Genomic DNA, 26,072 nt, shown 5'->3' on the forward strand with positions numbered 1-26,072 from the left:
CCAATCTACCCGTATGGCCAGGCGATACATTCTTTAAGTCACTACGTCACATTACGAATGCCTTCCTTTGGCACTCAGGTGCGGTTCGGCTTAAACTTTCCACGCTCACCACCCCGAAAGAACTTGGGGGTTTTGGCGCACCGGATTTCTTGAGGTATTGGGTGGTGGCCCAGTCACAATTCGCCTCCCATTGGTTTAATACAGCCGACCCTCCCCCGCATCTCCGACTCGAGAGGCTATCTGCTGCTGACCGAGTGCTGGGCTCCCTCATTCTTAAGCCTATACCAGCCGACTCCGACTCGGCGGACCCGGTGACATGCACCTCTCTAGCGCTCACTAGACTTTGGGCTCTGGTTACTACACCACGACCATTCCATGGGGACCTACCGCTTTGGAACTTCCTCCCGGATGTCTCACCTACCCCGCTATCCACTGTGACCCGTTGGGCTGATGCCGGCTTCCTGTCGCTCCGCGATATTTACGAACAGGGCAACTTCGTTGAGTGGGCGGACCTCCCCCCATCCCTTAAGCGCCGGCCCACTGCGTGGCTACAATTTTCCTCCCTTCGTAGGAATCTTAAATCCAGGTACCCTGATTTCCCCACAATACCGCCTGATGACGCCATAGTTGCTGAACTCTGCTCTTACCTATCCTTTAGGGGTAAAGTGTCAAGACTATATGCACTGGTGCAATCTAGAGCAGCCCCGGCCTTCACCGGGCTGAAACACAGATGGGAGGTCGACCTTGGGGTGGAGATCAATGAGGAGAGGTGGTCTCGAATGTGTGCCCGCACTCAAGATGTCTCCTATAACTCAAAATTCAAGCTTATACAGTTTAAGATCCTGCATAGATACCATCACACACCCAAGAGACTGCACCGCATGTACCCAGATTCCCCCTCCAGTTGCCCCAGATGCGGCACGGAGCAGGCAACCTACATCCATATGCTTTGGCACTGCCCACGCCTATCTCAATTCTGGAGCGAGGTTTGCTCCACGCTATCAGACATACTGGAACACCCCATTACCCCTACTCCACTACATTGTCTCTTTCATGAATTCCCCCAGCTGGGCCGGAAGTCTAGGAGGCTGGCGGGTCTCTGGATGCTGCTGGCGGTCCGCTGCATTCTGCTATGCTGGCTCCGTCCCAGACCGCCTGTATATTCACAATGGCTTAGATCAGTTACGTGGGCTCATGACACTGAGGAAACCTGGAGTGCAATGCAACATCCACACTGTCGGCCAATTGATGTCTGGCAAGGCTTCTGGGATTACATGGCCTCCCTGCCTTCTCCTTCATGCTCAGCAGATGTCTCCCCTCAAAATGTATAACGAAGTGTCTAACAAGTTCATCTGGTACGTCTGATTGTTTCAAATGCTGATATCTAATTGGATCTATGAGTACTCGCTCCACTGTCCCACAATCGAACAGTCGTGTGTTGATGCTGATGTATATGTATGAATATATGCTTTTGTTGTTTTAGCAGCCATGTGGCTGCCCCTTGCTCTGTCTTCCCAAGTGTGTTGTCAAGTCAAACAATAAAAACAAGTTTAAAAAAAAAAAGAAAGTAGATGAGGCATCTTCTCACTGTCTTGTTGCATTACTTTGTGTTTATGTTGCTTAAGCCAGTTCCTGTAGTTGTTTCTAGCTTTATTATACAGGACTAAGTCGGCTAGTGCACTAGTTTTGACATATAGTCTCCTGGCTTTCCTTACCACTTTTTTTTTTGTCACTACTTGATTATCGTAACAGTGCTGCATGCATTGATAGATTTCCTTGGCAACCACCTTTGGGCGAAAGATCTTCAGTGCTTCAGCATATTCTATCAAATTGGGACCTTGGTCCTTGGTTAAGGAGTCCAATGCCAGGACCATCTCTTTTCTTCCCATGCGTAGTCTATTGCCCCCGGGAGTTAACTCAAGAAGCTGGTTTGATAGATGTTTACCGGGTACAAACGAGAACTTATCCCAGGCTTCAGTTTTGAGTTCCAAAATATTGTGGTCACTCTGCTTCGTGGGGATCACTTTCAAAGATGTTAATTTTCCAAAGAGGATTTCTGATGCAAAAAAGTAGTCCAATGTGCTCATTTGGGCAGCCCGTTTCCATGTAGGGGTGGCCGGTTTGTCACCCGCCAAGTTCCCATTTACCATGTGTATATTCCTGGCTTTTAGTTCCTTCTCCAAGGTCACTCCTCTCGTTATATTTTTGGAGGCATTCAGAGGCAAGAACTCGATTTTCCTCTGCTTCTTATCGTAACATTCCATGTTAAAGTCTCCACATAGCAGAATTTCGAGTGACGAGCACTCGATCCTCGCATCATCTATGGCTTCCAGTAGAACTTCCATGAATTTGTCCTCTTCTCGAGATGTTGGGCCCCAATATACATTGCATATGAGCAGCTGCCAATCAGGGATGAATAAAGGCGGTTTGTTCATGGATGAAATCCTAGTGAGCTGGATCCAGGGGTTTCTGTTTAGAGAAGAGAGCACTTTTATGCCACTAGTACGCCTAACCCCTATCAATAAACCCGAACTCGGTCTACCTTTCGTGCCCTTTATTGCGGGGTTTAAGTATAGCTCAAACCTGTCCAACAGAGGTAGATCACACAACCAGGTTTCCTGCAAGCAAAACAGATCGTAGGAGGACAGATGTGTTGCTGAATTTCCAAGTAAGTGCGAATAACCCCTTGTGTTCCAACTCATGATCTTTATCCCTTTTAACATGGAGTTGGATTGGGCACTCTTAGGTAGATGTTGGCGTTATGATTTAGCAGATAGAGCCCCTGCCAGCCAACTCCAATCCTCTTGACTATTCTCCAGGTTTGATCCTGCTTTGTCTGATTGGGTGTGCACTTGGTCTCTTCTACTGTCCACCTCTCGGGTCCCCCTACCACTATTTCCCACTTTCATCGTCTGTTCCTTTTTGGGTTTGGTAGTGGAGATTAAAGAGTTACTTAGTGGATGTTTCAAGTCCTTTGGACCTTCACAATCAATACTAGTTTCCTCCTCCAACTCCTTGAGCACGAATCCACATAGGTTGAGTTTTGGACCCAGCTCTAGAAGTGAGTTTTTGGTGTTTTGATCACCTGGGTGGAGAATCACACTGTTGTGTCGCTGTTCATTGTGGAATTCAATCCAATCTAAATCCCTTGATTTTAGTTTATCAGGATGGTGCAGGGATTGTAATAGCCTCATAACATTTGCCCGATTCATAATTAAATTGTCTTCATAACCTAGAGTTCTTTCCAGTAGAACTCTGTAGTGCTCCTTGGCATTGTTTGCCACAGATCCTTTGTGAATGTTCTGATTGGTAGGCCCACGTACCGGCTTACTCTCAGTCGTTTCTGCCCATGACACTGTTCTTTTAATTTCTTTTGTCGCATCTGGGCTAACTCCTTTGTTACTGTTGGTTTCCAAGGATCTCTGGACCAAGAAGTTCCTTCTGTCTTCCAATGTTGTATAAACCAAGGCATTGAGTGGACGTGAGGCTATCCTTTCTTTATCTGGGGGGGCTGGCCGATTCTTCTCTACCAGATTGCACTCTAGATTTCCACTTGAATTTTTTGTCGAAATCTGGGTTCGAGATCGACATCGTAGGCATTAAGGTCTTTTTAAATGACACTTGCGGCTCCACCCTGTCTTTAGCCATCTGACCCTTCGTCTCCCCTTTAGAGTCGACACCTTTGCTTTTATTGTATAACTCTGGGTCTTCATCCTCGGTACCACTTTCAATTTCAGATATATTTGATCCAGACTTCCCCTCCAATGAGGTGTTTATGTCCGAATAAACAGATAAGTCCATAAGAGAAATATCCATATTTTCGTTCGCCGTCTTGATGTCCAGACGGCGAGGGGACTCGTCAAGACACAATTTTGGGTGGGCGGCGGAAGCATTATCTGTTTTTTTGTTATGGTCTCTCATAGATCAGCGGTTTGCAGGGAAATGCCAAATTCCTTGGAAGGGATAGACCAGTAACAATTTTGGATCTCATTGAAGCGTTCCTAATAGGCAAAGGCCCCTGTCCTATAGGTTTTTCCGTTAATGTAACCGTTTTCCCATAGTTTTTGTCCCCTTTCTTGTTTACTTTGAGTAGATCTTCCTTCGTGGGGGATAGACCCGATTTGGGTTTCCTAAATAAGTCAAACAATTTGATGTTGTTAGTTGACACTGGAGCCTCGGGCTGATCCAGTATAACCTGGGGCAAGGTATTTGTTGCAATGGAAGTCACTGAACGTCCTTCTTTCAGTGCTCGCCTGCCTTCCTTCATTGCTGGGCTAATAGCCCACGCAGAAGAGTCCATATTGGTAGAAGTGTCCATGTATTTGATAGAGGAAATTTCCTCAAAAGTACTCTTTGTAGGCAAAGTCACCTGCGGATTTTGAGACAGCTCCGGAGTTGACGGTCCACTATCTGTGCCACCTGCGCCCCCTAACTGAAGACTTGACCTTTCCAATCTCCTTATTTCTTTTTCTTTTATAATTGGCTCGATGATACTTTTCAAAATTTCAGTCGTATGTTCGTCATTTTTTTCGAGTTTCGACTGAATTGCAGAGACAAAGCCTTCTATAAAGATCATTTTAGAGAATAGCATTGCAATTGTTGTCATATGGTCCCGGAGCTGATCATTTTGCGACTCAATAAGTTTCATAAAGGGAGCCATTACCAGAGCAAATGCTGTAATCATTCCTGGATCGATTTGAGGGTCTCCTTGGGTAGATTCCAAGACGGACAAGAGGTCCTTGTCTGTGGGAGAGGGTTGTCTTCTTTGCCGTTTACTTGGAAACGGCGCTTGCTGGGGGAATATTCCTTTGTGAAGTCTTTGTGGGGGTCCCCGAGGTAGAGTTTTATTATCTGAGGCAAGCGACCCACCCCCCCATTTATTTGATGGTGACCCCTTGCGCTCGGGGACGAATGTATAAGTCCCTGAATTGTTCATTTGGTGGGGTATGTGCCGTAACGTGCAGGGCTCCGGAAGACATTCTCGAGGGGTCACTCTATTTTGCTGGTCCACACTAGAATAGTTCTTGTGGAATTCGGTGTTCAGCAAGGAAATCCCAAAGGGTTTCCAGCTGTTGTCTGGCTTTTTTGCAAGATTCTGATCTCTTTTGGTCCCGTATAAAGAACCAAAAACAAAGGGGTTCACATCTGAAGGGGGGGTTGACCTTGGAGAGCACGTCTCATGGTCATAGGTTACACCCAAGTCCTTTGGAAAGGAGGGAGTAGAATTTAAGGGAGTCAATTTAGGAAGAACCTCCCGCACTGGTTCCTTAGGGTGCGGTCCCATTTGTGTTCCATACTCAGTCCCATGTCTTCAGTGGCCGCCATACTATTTGAAAGTCCACAAATTCCAATTTCTTTGGGTGGCGCCGATGTATCCGGCATCTGTAAGAGCCGGTGGAACTGTGTATGGGAACCTTCCCCTTCTCCTGAGCTGGTTCCTTTCACTACCTCCTCAACCATTCCCACATTTATTTGTAAAATGTTTTCGTGCGAAGCAGTACTACATGTGATGGCTACCTCGGGGTAGAAGCCCCCGACTGTCCTGTGTGGCGAAGGCTTTAGTACCGGGTAGTCGACCATTATAAGCAATTAGTCAGTATAACCTGGCCAAATTTACTGAAATTTCGGAGCTACCCGGTTGATGTGCAAGTCTTTCAATGACAGTAGTACGTGTGAACTTTCATATTAGACGAGCAATTGTTTTTTTTTTTTTTTTTTTTTTTTAAAGGGAAAGTCTCAGAATGACCTTGCTGCCCCCGAGCCTTCCTGCCAGAAACTGCACTTTGCGCACTTCTCACAAAGGGTCAACTTCCCACCAGGGCACGAGTGATGTCTTAGTTTTTGTGAGGGGTCAAGGAGAATGAGCCTTCGCAACCTCCCCGACGAATCTGACGCCACCTGCGCCAAACAGCCGCACAACAGCCGAAGCCCTTTCCCCCGACGGGCTTCTCGCCGCAAGGGTGACTCTGTCGCAGGGATAAGGGCTTGAAAGGATCACGTGACCACACACGTAAACAGGGTTGGCTCCGCCTCCTCCAGGAAGCGGGTCGCAGCAAGCAAGGTCCCGGCAAGAGCAGTCCTCCTGTGCTCGCAGTGCCGGGATCAAAAAGCAAGTTGTCGGGTGCAGTAAGTCAGTTTCACTACTGCTTCACAGTTTTTCAAATGCGCCGCTCGGGCGACTCTGTCGCAGGGACAAGGGCTTGAAAGGATCACGTGACCACACACGTGAACAGGGTTGGCTCCGCCTCCTCCAGGAAGCGGGTCGCAGCAAGCAAGGTCCCGGCAAGAGCAATCCTCCTGTGCTCGCAGTGCCGGGATCAAAAAGCAAGTTGTCGGGTGCAGTAAGTCAGTTTCACTACTGCTTCACAGTTTTTCAAATAGATTTATATACTGTGACTATTCCCTGTCGTCAGGCTGGGAACCCCCGGTTACGTATGTTATAATACATTTCCAAAAGGAAAAATTGACACCTTGAGTATCCAACACACATCGTTGTGGATGCTTTTGGTCCCTAGCAATGGGACGTCGAGTGCATTGCTCTGCCCCAGCAGATTCCCCTCCTATTTCAACCATCTTCTTTGCTGATAGGAATCCTCGTGTTTGTGTCTCTAAAGAGAGAAATTATTTCAGCAACAATTGGCTGGAAATTATCCAATGTACCAACTGAGTATCAGAAGAACACAACAATCAGGTTGCCCTCCCTTTTCCAAAATGCTACTACTCTGGCCGGACACAGAATTACATTCTTTAGACATCAAGAGGGCCTTAAAGTATTACCTCAACCACACAAAAGCCTTTAGGGCTACAAGACAACTTGTCATTGCATTTGGGTGTAGCTTAGACAGCAATGAGAAAGACCAAACCCGCTGAGATTCATAAACCTTTCATTGTTTCCCAGAAGGAATGCACCCTGCAAGGCCACGAGTGGGCCGAGAGCTTCCTGTAAAAAGTTATCCCACAAGAAAGAGGACACGAGCCTCTGACCTTCACCAGTCCAAACCCTAAGTTATAGTGCCAAGATGCCCCCATCGTAAGACCGCATCATTTCAGTCTACCGGTCAACCCCAGACCACCGGCCATAAAACCTTTAGTGTGCTAATCCATCACAAGGATCACAGCAGAAAGAGTTCACCCCACCTTATGTCCCTGTGATTTGTGCTGCTAGGAAAGTAACCTATGTGATGGGAAAATGTGCTATCATTAGGATTTTCTGACGGGTAGCAAAAAATGACATTATAATTGCTGTCAGATTTTCCTACCGTGTCAAATGTTCCTATTGCTAGGAATTGCTTTCGGTTATCAAAAGTAGCAGAATTGTTGGAATAGAAAAGCGGAGAGACAAAACTTGTTACTTATGCTCACCAATATACCATTTGATAGTTGGTCCCCACACCAGACCATGGTGGGTAAAACAGTGCTCACCAAATGAACAGGGAAAAGGCTTCCACATGATTCCTAATGGTTCATAATCACATCCCAGTCTCATTGTGGTTTGTCTGTTATGGGGAAATCACCAACACTTCCTTCTTCCTCCTCCTCCCCCCAGGACTTACTTGTGAGGCAAAAGCCTCCGTAATAGGATCTCTTTTTCAAAATTAGTTAAGTCCTGCCTCTTTCGCCTGGAAATGTAATACCTCTCTACATCCATAAAACCTCAGTTAGAATGTTCCTGTCTCCTACAACCTCTTGCTCCTGATCATTGGGGCAACTTTGGTGGCCTATGCGTAGCTGCCAAATTTCCCAGTCCTGTTTTTTTTTCTCATTGCATGCTGGGACATGTAGGCCCATGCTAATTCTAAATAAAACTGCAAGTCCCAGCATGCAAAGGGAAAAATGAGGATTGACTCGAGGTATCACACATGCGTACATGCCAACAGTCCAAAGCACCTGAGTGCAGGGCCGGTCTTATGTAATATTTGGTATCCCATCCCGTTCTGGTAACCCCTGTCTTCGGCTGTCTTTGGAAATCGCAGACCAAAGTAGGAGAGTTCTGAGCCTGCTCAATTAATAAAAGCATATCAACACGCTGCAGTGGTGGCCTTATACATCGGCGCAACAAAACCTACATTTCGGGGGGTGGGGAGGGGCTAAGTGGTCATGGGAGGGGCCACTTCAGAAAATAGGCGGGGCAAACTTGCAGGCTCTGCCCCCACTGTTCTACCCACCATGGTCTGGTGTGGGGACCAACTATCAAATAGTATATTTTAAAGCACAATATGCAGAAAGGCGATGTAAGTCTTTCTTGAAAGTAGCAGCTTTAAAGTTTTACTGCATTGGTTCAAGTACGTTTTTCTGAACACAAACAGTAAAACTTTAACACTGCCAGTTTCGTGAAAGGCTTCCCTTACCTCTCTACCTAACAAAATGCAAGTGCGCACATCTAGGCTAAAATGAAGGTGGGGGCTAACCCTTCAAATGTTGGCGGAGGCGTTCTGGTATTGTTCTGGTATTCCAGAAAAAAAGGATGGAATGACTTCCAGAAGGAGTCACAGTGTAGACTTATGATGTACTCCCCTGCCCAATACAAGGGATAGTTCAAGCAGTGTTTCATTAAATGTTACACCTCAAAATCATGGGGATACCAAAGATTACAACACAATATCAGCTGTTATATTTGGTATCCCCAGAAAAAAGGACATTATTCCTCACAGGCAGCTTTGCAGGGCAGCAAAAAATGGCTTTTTACCTGCCGTCAGATTTTGCTTAGGATGCCGTCAGATTTTGCGATCGCTACCTAAATGAGGCAACATAGGATTAAAAATGCTGAGGCACAGGTCCAGTTGCCCGGGAAGGACAGCACCAAGCTACCATAGGGTTAAATTGGCAAAATTCCTCACAGGCGGCTTTGCAGGGCAGCAGAAAATGACTTTTTACGTGCCGTCAGATTTTGCTTAGTCTGCCGTCCGATTTTTGCTTAGGCTGCCATCAGATTTTGCTATCGCTGCATAAATGACGCAACATAGGGTTAAAATTGATAAAATAGGGTTAATGCTGCACTGCCCTGCACAAAATAGGGTTAAAATTAATAAGATGGGGTTAATACAAAAATTGAGTAAACATTGCTAACATAGGGTTACTGCAGCACTGCCCCGTACAATATAGGGTTGGCTCCGAAAAGCACACTGTCAAAAAATGCTATCGGAAGCATTTTCTGACGGGTAGCAAAATCTGACGTTACATGTACCATCAGATTTTGCTAGCGATTGCATTTTACGCATGCGCAGTAAGCTTGGAAAGCATTTTCTGACAATAAGCATTTTCCGACGTTACACCGGGGCCCATAATTATATATAATGAAGGCCCCAGGGCATTACATGACTCGGTAATGCCCCTGCGGCGAGGGGCATATTTCTATTAGTACCCCGGCCTGCAAGACCGGGGTACTAAAAGCATTTTTTTCCGTCCCGCTGCAGCTTTTCAGAACAGAAAAAAAAGACAGAGAAAATGGCCCCCAGGGAAGGGAAAGCGGAGTTAGTTTTCCCTTTCCATGGCGGCCTTTGTGATAGACACGCTGGGAACAGAAGTGTTCCCAGCGTGTTCACTCCCGAAAAATGACAGATAAGAAGGTAAGTGGGTTTGGGAGGGTGGGGGTGGGGAAAGAAAGAAAACAAAACATACCTGAATCCCCGGCGGCAGACGATGGCAGCCTCCAGCCGTGTGGAGGCTCGGAGCAGGGATGGCCCCGCTTCGAGCCTGCTCATTGGCTGAGGGGCTGCCACACCACTCGCCGTGGACAAAGCAGTGGAATCCCCGGCCGAGGGATTCTCGGCCAGGTAACGACCCGGCGAGAGCCAATCAGAATGTGTCTTACATTCTGGTTTACTCTCGCCGAGTACGAATTAGGGATATTGTAGTGAGGGGAAAAGAAATCAACCAAACGTCATTTGACAAGAGAAGTCATCGAGGGGCAAAAGGGGCATCGCCCAATGACCGACTTCAGCTTTTTATGACCGAGACTGTACGTCTTCTCTTCACTAATCACACTCATTGCAAGCGCACTGCCCCGCTTCACCAAACCAATGCCACACCCATAGCAAATGCACCACCTCTTTTTAGTATGCTGTAAGGAACTCACGGTGGCAACAGTAAAGACAGACTCAAGTGATCACAGTTCAAGGGTGTTTATTAAACTGTATGCAGGTTAGAAAAACGCCTAATCTAAACCGAAATCTAAGATGGGAGCAAGAGTCCACCATCAAATGAAAATAAGGCAGTCCTTGTGGCGTTGTCAAATAAAAAAGGCCTATACTAAGAAACCTATTGCCAAACCTTACAACTAATACAAAAAGGGTGTGGGATGGTTTTCAAGTAAGGAAAGAAGTGTTAGCAAATAATATGTCAGGATGCGGTTGCTTGGATCTTTCCCCACGTTTTGAGCACGGGGTGAGATGGAATCTTGGAGCACAGCACACACTCGAGCTTTCCCAGCACGAGTTGACAGTTCCACTTGCAGCTATCAGGACCGTTGATAGCCAAGTCTCTTTTCTCTTGAAAGTCTCTTGCCTTCGAAGGCCTGACGCATTCAATAACAAAACAAGTTCCTTCAACAAAATGAAAGTTTGTTTCCTGGTTTTACTTAAGGTGAGGGTTCTTCACCCCTGCTTCCCCCCTCTTCCGAGCGCTGACCCTTCACAAATTGTACTCCATGAATCAGATAGCAGTTCCTTCTCTTAATGGACTTTGGGTAACGGCTTCACCTCGTGTACTCTTACGCCTCGTCCCCTTTCCTCCATATTGCATGGGCGTCCCTTCCAAGGGACAGGTGACGGAACCTTTTTCCCCTTTAAATTTAGAGGCGCAGGGGTGCGGCCCTGGGAGCATGCGCTGCCCTGACTCGGCCCTCCGGCGCCACACCTCAGTCCCCTTTTTCCGTGTAGATGTGAACGGGCCGAATTCACCAGCGCTCCTGGGTTTGGCTTCGGCCATGTAATTCCACGCACAGATACTTCTTCTGTTTTTACTGGTACTCAGTCCTCTAGCGTCACGCTCCTCCCTGGCGCATGTTGACTTCCACAGGGTTCAGCAGGTGTCCATCCTGCGACGGGCTCTTCCCAACTTCAGACCCCCACACCCTGTGCCTACGATGAGCTTGTACAGCGTGCAACGCCCTGTCATCGAGGTCTCTGAAGAACAGACTAGCCAGGTGGAGGGAGCTCTTCCAGAGGGACCGCTCAGGTTCTCATACCGGCACGTGCACCGAGGCTGCTCCAGCTACCGTCCTCCAGGCTGAGGGATCCTTGAGGGAAGGGCCCAGCGAGCCGAGCAACACGACTCAGGCACGTGGCAGGCAGCTCGTCAAAATGGCCGCCGTGCCAGACATCAGCACCCTTCCAACACCTTTCCAGGAATTTGGTGAGGAATGAGTGTCTAGGTGGGACTGGCCTCAACCAGGTACGTGGCCTATGGCCTATCCCTCATATGCGCAAGGCAGGTTCCCGCTGCGTACGTATGGGCTGGACATGCAGCGGCTCCAGCAGCCTTCTGCTACCCCGTCTATATCCCCTACCACCCTTCCAGCCTGAGGGATGCCATCAGGGACATGCTCCCTCCAATGCTTCCAGCACCTCAGGCTCCTCCGCCGGCACCCCAGGTCCCAGCGCAGCCTTTGCCTCTGGCCCCCCCAGCCGATTCCTCGGGCGGTTCCGTACCAGCCTCCTACACCGCCTCCGACTCCGGTCCCGGTACCACCGACGCAGGATCCTCCTGACCAACAGGACATGGAAGAGGAGGACCCTGACACGCCCTTGTCAGCCAAGGCCTTCCACGAACCTCTTGCAGGGCTGGCGGAGTACCTGGGCCTGCCTCAACCCGAGGTCGAGCAACCAGCAGAGGGAGTTCTCGCTGAAGTCCTCACACAACGCCCCTCTGCCAAAACGGGAATTCCACTGCAGACCGATGTAGTCTCCCTGGCCAAAAAGGGTTGGCTCAAGCCCCACTCTGCCCAGCCGGTCAATCGACGCCTGGACGCCAGGTACAGGCAGATGGAGGGGGATACACTCTTGCTATCGGCCCATCCTCAGCCCCACTCCTCGGTGATCGCTGAAGCATCACTATACTCCAAGCCTCAGTTGTCCTCAGCCGCCTCCTCTGCGGCGCTGTTGGGCAAAGAGGAGAAGATCTTGGAGGCGTACAGGAAGAAGCTGTATTACAATGAGTCCTTGCATCTTAGTCCGGCCAACAATGCGATGCTGGCAGCCGCTAACCAAAGGTTGTGGCGGGAAATTGCAGACTTCCTCCCGCAACTCCCTAGGCAGAGCCAATCACATTTCAAGGTGGGACTTGCAGAGGCCAAGCTGGTGGCGCAGGATCTCATGGAGTCCACCGTGGCCTACATTGACATTGACACCTCTGGCCGTGCCATCTGTGTCACCACGGACATGGGAAGGACAGCCTGGCTCCGTGCAACGAAATTCAACCCGCATGCCCAGGAACACATATTAGACCTGCCGTTCGAGGGAGGGCAACCTCTTCCACTCCACCATGGACGAGGACCTGAACAAAAAGAAAAACAGCATACAAACGGCCAAGTCTTTATCCATCCTGACAAAGACCAAGCTCAAATCATACACCCAGTCACAGCAGCGCTCCGACAAGGGGCATGCCTACGGAGGGTTCTGCGGCTTCCAAGAACTGAGGTCCAGGAAGCCGACCACTCGCAGACTCAAAGTATCAACAGGGTACCACCTACCCATCCCAGCTTCTCCTCCCTCTCCCTTCCACTACCACAAGTTGGGACAGCAGCTCTTCTGGCTGATGTCCGCTCGCTCGTAGAGAGCCAGGCAGTGGAGGAAGTCCCAGCCTCCCAGCAAGGCTTGGGCTTTTACTCAAGGATTTTCGCCATTCAGAAAAAGAATCAGGCGGGCCTGAGAGTTGTGTTGGACCTTTCCACCCTCAACCTCTCCTTACCTTTACAAACATTCAAGATGGTTATGCCAGTTTTTATAGCGGAGACATTGTGCAAGGGAGACTGGATGTGCTCCCTGGATCTGAAGGACACGTACCTACACGTCGCGATTTCGCAGCCCCATCGTTATTTCCTACGGTTCATTATTATGGGCTACCATTTCCAATTCAAGGTCCTTCCTTTTGGCCTCAACTCGGCTTCCAGGGTCTTTACCAGACTATGAATACTGTGGTTGCCCTACTCAGAGCTCAGGGACTCCACATCTACCCATACCTCAACGACTGGCTCGTCAGGGCTACATCTGCGGAAGCGGTTCACCACTCTTCCCATGCTCTTATGAACACACTGCACGATCTGGGCTTTTCACTCAATCTCAAGTCGCAGCTGAGGCCCACGCAGAATCTGACATTCTTCGGACTCATCTGCGACACATGCTCCGAGAAGGTGTTTCTGTCGGAGGACAAGATCACGGCCATCAAGAAGGCCACCGCTCACTTCCTCAGCAGAGAAGTGACCTCGGCCTGGTGGTACTAGCATCTCCTCGGTCACTGGGCAGCGGTCCTATTAGCCATCCCACACACGAGACTAAGGATTAGGAGGATTCAGCTGCACTTCGCGGCATCATGGAACCAGAAGCGGGGCTCTCAATCCGAGATGATCAACGTTCCTCCATCTTTCCACCCGGACCTCACATACGTGAGGTTGCAGCCTAGGGACTGCAACCTACAGATGGGCAAGTCCTTTCCGGCCTCCCACCCCGCAGGCCACCATCACCACGGATTCCTCGCTCGAGGGCTAGGGAGCCACCCTGGATGATCTCTCGGGCCACGGTACCTAAACTCGTCAGGAGCAGGAGTACCACATCAGTTGGTTGGAGCTGAATGCCATCTGGCTAGCGCTCTGAGCATTCCTTCCACTTCTCGGGGCAAGGTTGTCCTCATCCAGACAGACAACTCGACCAGCATGTACTATGTCAACGAGCAGGAAGGCACCAGATCCCCTCCTCTGTGCAGACTGGAAATTAGCATGTGGGAGTGGGCCCCGGAAAACGACATCTACCTCACAGCAATCCACCTTCCGGGGGAATCCAACCTGGAGGCGGACAGGCTCAGCAGTTTGGGAGTGGACAATTAAGAGTGGCAGCTAACCGACCTCCTTATTCAGGAGATCTTCAGCAGATGGGGTCTCCCCCAGGTGGATCTCTTTGCCAACTCGCACAACAGGAAGTTCCCTCAGTTCGCCTCCTGGCAGGAACAGGGCCTGGCTCCCTGGGCGACACATTTTGGATTCAGTGGAACGCAAGACAGCGTACGCCTTCCCGCCCACTCCGCTGATTCACAGAGTGATTTTCAAGATCAAGGATTCTCGCCAGCTACACATCATTCTAATAGCTCCATGGTGGCCGACCAGGCCATGGTTCTCTGAGCTGGTCAGCCTCTTGCAAATGCCACCCATTCACCTTCCGACGGGCCTAGCACATCTTCTGGCGCAGCAGCGGGGGCAGGGTCATCCATCCCGCGCCACAGAAACCAGCTCTCACAGCGTGGTTCCTGAGCAGGTAACGCTAAGGCACTGCAGCCTCTCCCAGGCCACTCTTGAGATCATACAGGGTGCCAGGAGCAAGGCTACCAGAGCCCAGTATAAAAGTAAATGGACCAGGTTCTGCCACTAGGCAGACTCCAAGGAAATCGACCCCCTGGCATGTACTTTGGACAACGTGCTCTCCTTCTCGGCGCACCTCTCCCACTCAGGCGTGCAGGTGGACACCTGCCGCACGTACCTCACAGCCATCGGGGCTTACAGGAATTCGGAGGAAGGGGTCGTCTCCTCCTCCAATCCGGTTGTCAAGAAGCATTTGACGGGGCTCGCAAGGCTCTACCCTCCCATCAAGAGGCCACATCCTGTGTGGGAAATACAACAAAGTTCCCTACTCGGGAACTTACGTCCCCTGCACACTATCCTTTGTCTGGTGACCAAGACCAATGATTAAGATTATTCAAACATGACATTAAATCAATTTATATAAGATTAGAAACAGAATATTCTTGAAAGAAAATTTCTCAAACAGCCAATTTAGGGTTACAAGAAACCATCTTCTTTTTATTCATGATGTCGAAGTCAGGAGGGGCCCAACGCGTTTCGAGTGCATCACACTCTTCATCAGGGGCAATACGTGATTTCTAAAGAAAAATTACAATTGTGCTTACATTCATATTTTGACAAAATAGTGTAAACAATTTTGACAATATATATCCGTATCATATATCTGCCTTTACATCATCTTGGTATTTTTAGATACCACTGTTCCCATCTTTGAACATTCATCGTAACCATTTAGATATGCTAGTAATAGAAATCTTACTGCTATTAATTTTGTACAAATTTTCTGAAGGCAAATCCAAAATATAATATTTGCAAAAAATTATTTTTTGATAATAGGTGAAAGAGTATTCCTAACTGTAATAGTCAAGTGACTCAAGACACGGAATTATGGTGTGTGGATAACTAAGCTGGAAGGAAAATATAGAAAAAGATTCTAACCTTGTTTATTTTAAACTTTACCGAGCGCTGTCAGCCAGCTGATTACGGGGTGGGAAAGTCCTCAGGATTGGGAATCTCAAATTCAGTCCGCTAAGTACGTCAAGCGGTTTTCTAGGGGCTTCTACTTCCCAGTGCTATCTGTTAAATAAGGCCAAATTAGGACTTAGTTATCAATCAAAAAGGATAAATGGGATAACTACTACTAAGTACGTAAAAAGGACTTACATAGAAGTCCAGATATACACTCCTTGAGAAGAAGCAGCAGGTAAATCAATTGGGTCAGGCTGTCAGGTCACCGTAAGTGTCGCCCCGGTCTGAGGTAAAAAACAATAATTAGGGCTGTAGTAAATCCAATGTGGGAATCATGGGGATGGATTCCACAAGGGGAAGATTCTAACTAAATCTGACAGCTGTAGTCTTACCTCCAATCCGTAATACAGTCCCGTGGAGTCAGGATCCCTCGGCATAGCTGGACTCCGTGCTATTTGAACTTGCAGTATTTATGTGTAATTGGGTAATGACGTCATCACACGCATGCGCGTGTGACGTTGATGCTCGGGTATGACGTCATCACGCGCATGCGCGTGTGACGTTAATGCTCGGGATCCAGTATGTGTAATTTTTCGGGTTTATTTAAAATGCAAATAAACTGGGTTTATACAACGACATGCATTGAATAGGGATGAGCATAATTATCCCTTAGGAAAATAACGGGAGCTGTTTAGAAAATCTCGGACGTGTCGGTTGTTTACCAAGTGACGACATCACGCGCTAAACGTGGATGACGTCACATGTAAACAATGACCGACGCGTTGTCGTCACGGGCATGTAAAATAACTCAAAAATCGAGGAGGAAAGGAAAACCAACCTCTATTCTTGACCTCTATAAGAGGAAGGTAAGTAATGCTAAGTAGACATTCAAGTAAGAAGTCTCAACAGCCTGTAATATACTGGAAGAGCTAAACACGTGCAATAGTCATAAGTAAAATTGTTAACACGAGGATTCGTAAGAAATTTTCAGAGATTTCAAAGAAAGCATGTACCTAGTCTCACATACTACTTAGAATACTGTTTCTCGTGAATATGGCAGAAGTGCTAACTTATGATGGGACCCCTTTGCTGGGACTTCCTAGTGTTATATTCACATGTGAACATCTCAGACATTTCCTCCTGCATTGTGCAGTTAATCATGTTCATGATTTAGAATGGTGAGTCATGTTGAAAAAAAGGAGTTCGCTGTCCTACATAGGGTCCACATTCTTAACATCTTTTGTTATAGGTTCAAAAAAACAGTTTTCAACAACAACATTTGTCCAAGGGTGGAGACACATTTTGCACCGAGTATGGGTAGAAAAATGATCCAGATGTTGATTACACTTCACCTGTCCTGTAAAAAGGTTCACATTCTTATAAGTTGCTATTTGGATTGAGGTATGTTGCCCAAACTAAACTCCCTAAGCTAAGTTTGAAAAAATTGTGGTTGTTTTTGTTTCAAATGAACCTATAACGAATGATATTAAGAATGTGAACGCTATGTAGGACAGCGAACCCTAGCGGGTCTCTTCATAAGTTAGCACTTCTGCCATATTCACGAGAAACATTATTCTAAGTAGTATGTGAGACTAGGTACATGCTTTCTCTGAAATCTCTGAAAATTTCTTACAAATCCTCGTGTTAACAATTTTACTTATGACTATTGCACGTGTTTAGCTCTTCCAGTATATTACAGGCTTTTGAGACTTCTTACTTGAATGTCTGCTTAGCATTACTTAACTTCCTCTTATAGAGGTCAAGAATAGAGGTTGTTTTTCCTTTCCGCCTCGATTTTTGAGTTATTTTACATGCCCGTGACGACAACGCATCGGTTATTGTTTACATGTGACGTCATCCACGTTTAGCGCGTGATGTCGTCACTTGGTAAACAACCGACACGTCTGAGATTTTCTAAACAACTCCCGTTATTTTCCTAAGGGATAATTATGCTCATCCCTATTCAATGCATGTCGTTGTATAAGCCCAGTTTATTTGCATTTTAAATAAACCTGAAAAATTACACATACTGGATCCCGAGCATTAACGTCACACGCGCATGCGCGTGATGACGTCATACCCGATCATCAACGTCACACGCGCATGCGCGTGATGACGTCATTACCCAATTACACATAAATACCGCAAGTAAAAATAACACGGAGTCCAGCTATCCCGAGGGATCCTGACTCCACGGGACTGTATTACGGATTGGAGGTAAGACTACAGCCGTCAGATTTAGTTAGAATCTTCCCCTTGTGGAATCCATCCCCATGATTCCCACATTGGATTTACTACAGCCCTAATTATTGTTTTTATTGTTTTTTTACCTCAGAACGGGGCGACACTTACGGTGACCTGACAGCCTGACCCAATTGATTTACCTGCTGCTTCTTCTCAAGGAGTGTCTATCTGGACTTCTATGTAAGTCCTTTTTACGTACTTAGTAGTAGTTATCCCATTTATCCTTTTTGATTGATAACTAAGTCCTAATTTGGCCTTATTTAACAGATAGCACTGGGAAGTAGAAGCCCCTAGAAAACCGCTTGACGTACTTAGCGGACTGAATTTGGGATTCCCAATCCTGAGGACTTTCCCACCCCGTAATCAGCTGGCTGACAGCGCTCGGTAAAGTTTAAAATAAACAAGGTTAGAATCTTTTTCTATATTTTCCTTCCAGCTTAGTTATCCACACACCATAATTCTGTGTCTTGAGTCACTTGACTATTACAGTTAGGAATACTCTTTCACCTATTATCAAAAAATAATTTTTTGCAAATATTATATTTTGGATTTGCCTTCAGAAAACTTGTACAAAATTAATAGCAGCAAGATTTCTATTACTAGCATATCTAAATGGTTACGATGAATGTTCAAAGATGGGAACAGTGGTATCTAAAAATACCAAGATGATGTAAAGGCAGATATATATTGTCAAAATTGTTTACACTATTTTGTCAAAATATTAATGTAAGCACAATTGTAATTTTTCTTTAGAAATCACTTATTGCCCCTGATGAAGAGTGTGATGCACTCGAAACGCGTTGGGCTCCTCCTGACTTCGACATCATGAATAAAAAGAAGATGGTTTCTTGTAACGCTAAATTGGCTGTTTGAGAAATTTTCTCTCAAGAATATTCTGTTTCTAATCTTATATAAATTGATTTAATGTCATGTTTGAATAATCTTAATCATTGGTCTGGGTCACCAGACAAAGGATAGTGTGCAGGGGACGTAAGTTCCCGATTAGGGAACTTTGTTGTATTTTTTGCATATTACGCAACCTAGGTGTCAAGGTTGCATCCTTCTCCTCTGCACCTCAAATCACATCCTGAGTTACACTCATTTTTTATCTACATATTAACCATACCAAATTCATCTTAACATAGGGTGTGCTTGTGGTGTCAGTAGTTCTTTTTTCACATCCTGTGTGGGACCTGGACATAGTCTTGGGCGCCCTGGCGCACAAACCGTTCGAGCCACTGGTGTCGGCGGACATCAGGCGGGTCACCATCAAGATGGCCTTACTGGTAGGCCTCACCTCGGCTCGAAGAGTCAGCGAGATCCAGGCGAGGGTCCTCAGAGCCATACACTACCTTTCACAGGGACAAAGTAGTCCTGCGGACACACCCAGCATTTCTGCCCAAGGTGCCGTTTGTTTTCCATTTGAACAAGGAAATAGTCCTTCCTACTTTTTTTGCCGATCCTAAAGACGAGGCAGAGAGAGTTCTGCACTGCCTGGATGTCCGGTGTGCCCTGAAATTCTACCTTGACAGGAGCAAGGGCTTCCGCAAGTCAGACGTCCTGTGTGTCACTTTTGGAGGTGCAAGACCAGGCTATCGGGCCTCCATGGCCACCATATCACGTTGGATGGTCTCGGACATCAAAGAAGCATACAAGGGGCAGCACAAGCTGCTTCCAGCTAACATGCACGCCCACGCAGTCAGGGCCAAGGCAACGGCCATCGCGTTGCAGCGCCATGTCCCTTGGCAAGTCATAAGCAAGGCGGCCACCTGGGCCACCACCTCGGCTTTCTGCAAGCATTACTGTGTGGATGCCAGCTCTAGATCCAATGCGGCTTTCGGACAGGCGGTTCTCAGGAACCTATTTGCTTAAGGAGGGTCTCCTCTCCACCCTGGGGCTACATTCAGTTGTAATCGCCCATGGAGTATGGAGGAAAGGGGATGGGACGTAAGAGTAATTATAAGCTACTCACCGTAGTGACTAACATACTCTTAGTCCATAGTCCCCTTTCCTCCATACGTCCCACGATCCTCCCCCCTAATAATACGGGTGTCATTAGGCAATGTTAATTCTATTGTCGATGCGTCAATAGGGACTGAGGTGTGGCGTCGGAGGCCGAAGTAAGGGCAGCGCATGCTCCCAGGGCCACACCCCACGCACCTCTAAATTTAAAGGGGCAGACGTTTTTTTCTGGTGAAAAAGGTTCGCCCATGCATTATGGAGGAAAGGGGACTATGGACTAAGAGTAGGTTAGTCACTACGGTGAGTAACTTAAAATATCTCCCTCATTCAGGCTTGGACCGCTTTCGACTGTTATCCTCCCTGCACCGGGGTCACTATGGCTTTTCCTTCCTTCTCAACTCTTAATGTATTTTTAAACAGTTCCAGTGGACATCCCTCGGCCGGGTACACCTTTGTCAACACACTGTTTCTTGGGACTTTAGACTTTGCCCACTTCTTGTCAGCATCCCTCTTCCGAGTTCACACTTGCCAACTTCACCTTTACATTTGCTTTCAATGTTTACGGGATTCACTTCCCTTGCTTTCTCATGTGGCGAGATTCACTTACCTTGCTTTCTTTATAGTTCGTAGAACAAAGGCTTTCGACTGTATAGGGTTTTGCTTGACCTCCTGTATGACCACTTTGACCTATCTTGGCAGCTCTCCTACGGCCTTCTGGTATCTATAGTTTCACTCAGACAGTGATCGACCAGAGTTTCTCGGAGCAGCACCCACGTGGTACCGAACCCCTTTTCTAACTGGTCTCCCCTTTACAGTGTTAGTTTTTTTTTAACTTCTCTCACTTTGCCACTTTGTGACTTTAATTGACCACAGCCCGGTTCTCATCGGCTTTTCCCACGACTCACCGGCTGTGATGAACCGCATGGCGTTCTTCTTTACTGGAGTCAAGGCCAGTACCTCGGATGCAGGAGTTTCCCTCGCTCCTGCTTATCTGTGATGATACGCTCTGTCTACCATTGACATCTGCTGCAGCACATTTGGGCTATTGTCCTCGGTCTTATGTTTCTTTCAGTGGAGGGTTCGTAGGATTTTGTCGAAAAGGGCAAAGTCGTGTCTCTCCTCGTCAGCCTCTCGATATTTGCTGGCTTTCTCCTGCTCTTGAACTGCCGGGTTTGGATAGCTGTCTCATCGTGCGGTCTGCCTTGCTCATACTGTGCTCTTTTGCTCCAACTTCCATCCCTGTGGGGAAAGGAAAGGGCCGTCAAGTGTGTGTGACACTGATTAATCGTCTGACTTTGCCTGACCCTTATGTCGGGACAGGTCAGGTAAACAGCTCTATGATTAGTCCATATCGAGAAGTGTTTGGACCGGAAAAAAAGTGTAGTAGGGTTTCCAGATATCCTACAGGGTCGGAAGGGGATGAGGTTTTGTGAAATTAGTAGGTGGGGGGGTTTGTGGGAATTGTAGTTGTCGGGTACATTTGACTGAGGGTTTGGAACATTATAATCTGATGGACGGGATTGGTAGGGTTTGTGAAGAAAACCTGGATCGTGAAATGAACAGAGGGGATTATGGGAATGGTAGTATTTTGTCAGGGTATATTGGGTGTTCGGCAATTAATTATCAGAGGGATGTGGAACCTAAGGATGGGGAGTATTCGAGCGGAGACAGGGATTCTGGGATATATGCTTTTTGGGTGCAACCGGGTTTGGGACCTTAGACAATGGGTTATGTACGGAGGGTTTGTTGGATCTGGTCAGATGAGTTTTACTGGGAGGAAGTGAGGAAGTGAGGCAGGGTATTATGACCTATAAAGGTCTTGGGGAGTTTGTCCTCCTTCTCCCTTGCTTGTGCCATACCGTATCTCACCTGTGGTATTTCCCTGAGCACAACCCCAGTCTCCCCTCTCTAGGTGATCCTCTCTTGTTCGTCCACTCCTAGGGTTGGGGGGTGTCTGAGAAAGCCGGCCCTTCTCAAGCCACCTGAATAAAGGGTTCCCGAGGTCTGTTTGGGAGAATATCCTCAGGTTTCTCACAATGCACATATCTTAAACGTAGCTGTGCTTCAACCCATCTTTCCCTGTCAAATATCACAATTGTAGCAAATGCAGAACTCACCAAGCACATGTCGTGCTCTGACGAAGTTTGACAACCTTGTTTCACAAACTCTTATCAGGCACATAGCAAGTGCACCACATCTCTCCACATACTAAGTTGTATTCTCATAAACAACAACGAAGATCACTCCCAGCAAGTGCAGTCCCCCTTTTCACCAAAACCCACTCCTAGCATGTGCATGGTCACTTTTTTTGTGTGCAAAAAGCCTGCTTATGCCAAGTTTTCTGCTTCTCTTTCTAGACCCAGTCTTACAAATCTATGCACATAGCACTACATCATAGCATTTTATCTTTCTGAATTTTGTATTATGCATCTTAATTGGAAAGTCAGTCTGTTGACATAAAAAACCACCTGTTATGGCGATTTGTATGTTGTCTAAATTGAACTTTATTATTGTAGGTGGTTCTAGAATTGACCAAACAGCAAGAAAAGGAAGACACGCTCCTGATATTCAACATTGCACAGTTGGGAACAGACGCTAAAGTCAAAACCTTCGATTTAAGTGCTGTGTCATATCTGAAGAAAATCAGCTTGGATTATTATGATATTCTAGGTAAATTGGATGTGGGAGGACGTAACTAATCATTTGAATCTATGCAATATTTACTATGGAATTGTGGTGACATGTTTTTTGTTATGACCTGCCAAAAAGTGTACAAAATCAACTGAAAAGTTGCATCTCATGGTGATTAAATAATTTCTAGGAGGGATATAGGCAGCCAAAGGAGTAGAAGCACATTAAAATGGCTGAGCTTGGGGCTTGCAGAAAGCCTATTTACAATGAAATCGAAACCTGTAATCCATTCCGTTTATGCTGAATGGATGAAACCTATTTCAGATGCTTCTCTCAAAACGCCTGATCTTAATCTGACCTGATGTCTCTCTGTTTGAAAGTAAATAGCAATATATGCACAAAAGATTTGAAATGGATTTACTATATGAAGCACTGAGTGAAGGTATAGAGAAATCTCTATATGAAATGTGGGTTCACATAAGGGAACCTGTATACCAAAATCAATTTAGAAAATGACACATCTTGAAATGATAATGGAATTTTAAGTGTTGCTTCTCTGTAATGAAAGCGGATAACATTCATGTAATCCTAATGTAATATTTTATTGGAACATGGTGCTCTATTTTATGTTATAAGCTGCTAACCTGGCATCAATAAAACAGGCTATTTGTGAATAATGTGTATTATGAGCACAAAAACATCAAGCATTGGATGTGAGAGCCCTAAACCGAAACAAATATTTCGTTTTTGTTTATATATTCGACAAAAGTCACATTCTTGTCACTGAAAGAATGATAGACCTGTGTTTCAGCTCACAAGGTTAAGATTTTTTAATGAAATCTTTTTATATAATTTTTAGGCATTTAGGTTGTGCAGAACATAGCTCCAAGGGGACATTTACCACTTTACAGAGATCAGTTAATGTAGCAGGAGAATCTACAAATGAGGGACTGCTTTTAAGTGTATGGTATGTGAAGTCAAGTTGAGCCCAGGTGAGATGTGAGATGATGGGGGAATCTGTAAGTTTAAACACTTACTAATTGGGACTGCTCTTAATGGTGCACTGTGCTGTTAGGCAGAATCCTGTGCAGTTCCCTTAGGGAGCACTACAGAAGATTAAGACTACAGGTATGAGCAATAAATCCCCTTTGGTATCAGTCTGTACCACAAAGATTTATTTGGTAGCTGTGGCTAAGTAGTCAGACTTTTCTCAAGAGGGAGATGAGCAGTATTCAGGGTTTACACAATAGGGTTATAATACTATGGCACAAGGAAACACAGACCAAAGCTTTGTATTAAAAAAAGAAATATATATATATATATATATATTTATTTATTTATTTTACACACTTCTAAGTTAACACATTAATCACAGTTATTAAAGCAAGTTAAAATCAAACAAAAAAAGTATACACAACTCCCTAGTTAAATTGTAGACGGGTTTGAGCAAGAGTGAAAACTGAGCAAAACGGCACAGTGAAAACCAAACACAAATGGCACTCTAGCAATTTCTCACAAGGGAGGGAAAGCACAAGTTATACAGGACATCTTCAACACCCTAGCAACACTTACCATAAGTTTGTGAACATGTTTAGGCAAGGCAGTACTTTAGCATGTATAATACTTCAAGGAAAACTGAGCAAAATGGCCCTTCACAAGTTTTAAAAGTGGGAAGAAAAGGATGGTTATAAGAAGTAGGTGCACCAACACAGTTCTAGTTGAGGAGCAATCTAGAGAAGACAGTTCAAGCAAATTCAGCCACAGTCAATAGGCCTGTGGTACAGGGCAAAGAGCCCAGGAGCAAAATGTTCTTGTAGCTGCAGTCAAATCTTTGTTAAATGATTCGAAAAGGTGGATGCAGAAGGTTAAAGACAATGTTAGCGGCCAACCCAACAGGTAGGTGAAGGATTTAAAACACCTTTAGCACTACCACGCAAAAAGGGCGGCCTGGCGGAACAAAGTACATTGAAATGTAGAAGAGGCTCCTGCGGTGGCGGTTGTTCCTGGCAGTTCCTGCAGTTTGGGAGATCCAGCAGAGGAAGAGAGACTCTCGTCGTGGAGGAAGGTACGAGTTACTGCACTGCCCACGGTCGAAACCTGCCGCAGTGCTGCCCAACGAATAAAAGTTACGCTCCTTTAAATCGCGGTCCGGGTCGACCGGTGCCTTGCTATCCTGTCTCCGAGTACAGGGTACTGGCGATTCGACCAAGGCAGGTCCAGGAAGGCGATTGGCAAACTGGTTGGCCCCACCATCTCAAGGGAGGAAGGCTCTTGCAGATGAAGATCTTCTCTCATCGTGTGGAGAAAAGTGGTGAGACGCTGCAGCAGGGCTTCACCAGTGGTTCAGTCGTTGCAGATGTCTTTGGCTTCTCTCCTCTTCGGCTTCTTAGTTCCAGTGGCGACGTCTTGCTCTTCCAGTCCTCAGGACCCTGCTTATATGCAAAAAGATCCCCATTCATACAGCCTCGATGTCACTCACACAGTGGAGTGGTCATCCTGGCGGGAGACCCTCCAGCATATCAGGGCAGAGTGCGACATGGGTTGCTGAGTCAACCCTGTCATGGGGTCCTACTCCCCCTCCCACACAATGGATCCACCCCAGAATCAGTGGCGCTGAAAGGAGGGCTTCTTGGCAGAAGCCCGCCAAAAGGACGAACAAAGGATCCCCGACCTGGGTTAGGAGTTTAGAGAAAGACACGAGAAAGAATTTATATCAAAGTTCTGGCAAATAAAACCTACCAGAGTAAAGTTAATATAAAAATAAACCGGTGGTATGTTAGAGGCTGTCAGTAAATGTGGTAGCCTCGAACAATGGGAAAATCCCATCGGGAAATATTTGCGGTCGAATATTTTTGGCAGTAACCACTGCCACCAGCCAGAAACTTTTGAGAGAGGGACTGTACGGTACCCTCTCGAAAATGAACATAAGGGAAAAACTATTAAACCTTGCCAGTACCTCCATAGTAAGAAGGGTTGTACTGGTTTTGTTCATAAAGATTGACTAGTCAAGTCAATGGGGACTTTACATGCCCTGGGAGACAGTAGTCAGTCCCAGGGAATGGAGTCTGTTTGGGGGTCGCTACGACACCCCTGTGTCACTGTACAGAGGGTGCTGTGTAACACATGTGGGTAAAGATGATTCTTATGGGGGTGAGAAAAACCCCATAGACATTAAACACAAAAAAATAGCCTAGAACACACATAGCAAATATGCCTAAGAGTGGGAAAAAGAGTCACACTCTTAGCAAGAGAAAAAAACAAACCCTTCAAATCCAGCAAAGCTGCTGGGGGACTCTATAGGTAAGGGAAATTAGCCATAGAATGAGAATTCTCCCTAACATGTGCTATTGGTTGTACACTTTTAAATATATTCACAATGTTTGGCACATAGAGATAACGTGATTATACTATGCTCTTATGTTTTACTTCATTTCATTTTGCTTTATTTCGACCAAGAGTCATAAAAGCCATTCATCATTGAAATCAAAAACATGAATAATTACAATCCATCAATGTATTAAAAGAACATACAAATAAAATGATTAAAGATAGTACTTCCATATAAATAAAATGAATCCCACTTTTAAAATCTTAAAACATGAGATCCGTTAATGACTTTCAACATTAGATTAGAGTCAAAACTAATAACAAACCAATAATTACAGTCAAAGAGGAGAGCATTACTTGCAGCCTTTTTCCTATTATACATTTTAAATGGAGAGGATCAGCCAACTATCTCCGCAGCCACACTAGTAAGGAA

General features: G+C 46.3%; 1 protein-coding gene across 4 annotated transcripts in view; it reads left to right on the forward strand.

Moving 5' to 3' along the window:
* The window catches only part of VPS13C (vacuolar protein sorting 13 homolog C), a 5,236,720-nt gene that overhangs the window by 1,942,105 nt on the left and 3,268,543 nt on the right, over window positions 1–26,072 (forward strand). For all 4 annotated transcript variants that reach the window (XM_069624493.1, XM_069624490.1, XM_069624491.1 and 1 more), the window contains one exon: window positions 22,198–22,351. In XM_069624493.1, coding sequence (XP_069480594.1) covers window positions 22,198–22,351 — 154 coding nt within the window. The remainder of the gene's footprint in view (window positions 1–22,197; window positions 22,352–26,072) is intronic.

The sequence above is a fragment of the Ambystoma mexicanum genome, chromosome 11 (genome assembly GCF_040938575.1).
Source record: "Ambystoma mexicanum isolate Mex_15411 chromosome 11, UKY_AmexF1_1, whole genome shotgun sequence".
In the NCBI taxonomy this organism is placed as follows: domain Eukaryota; kingdom Metazoa; phylum Chordata; class Amphibia; order Caudata; family Ambystomatidae; genus Ambystoma; species Ambystoma mexicanum.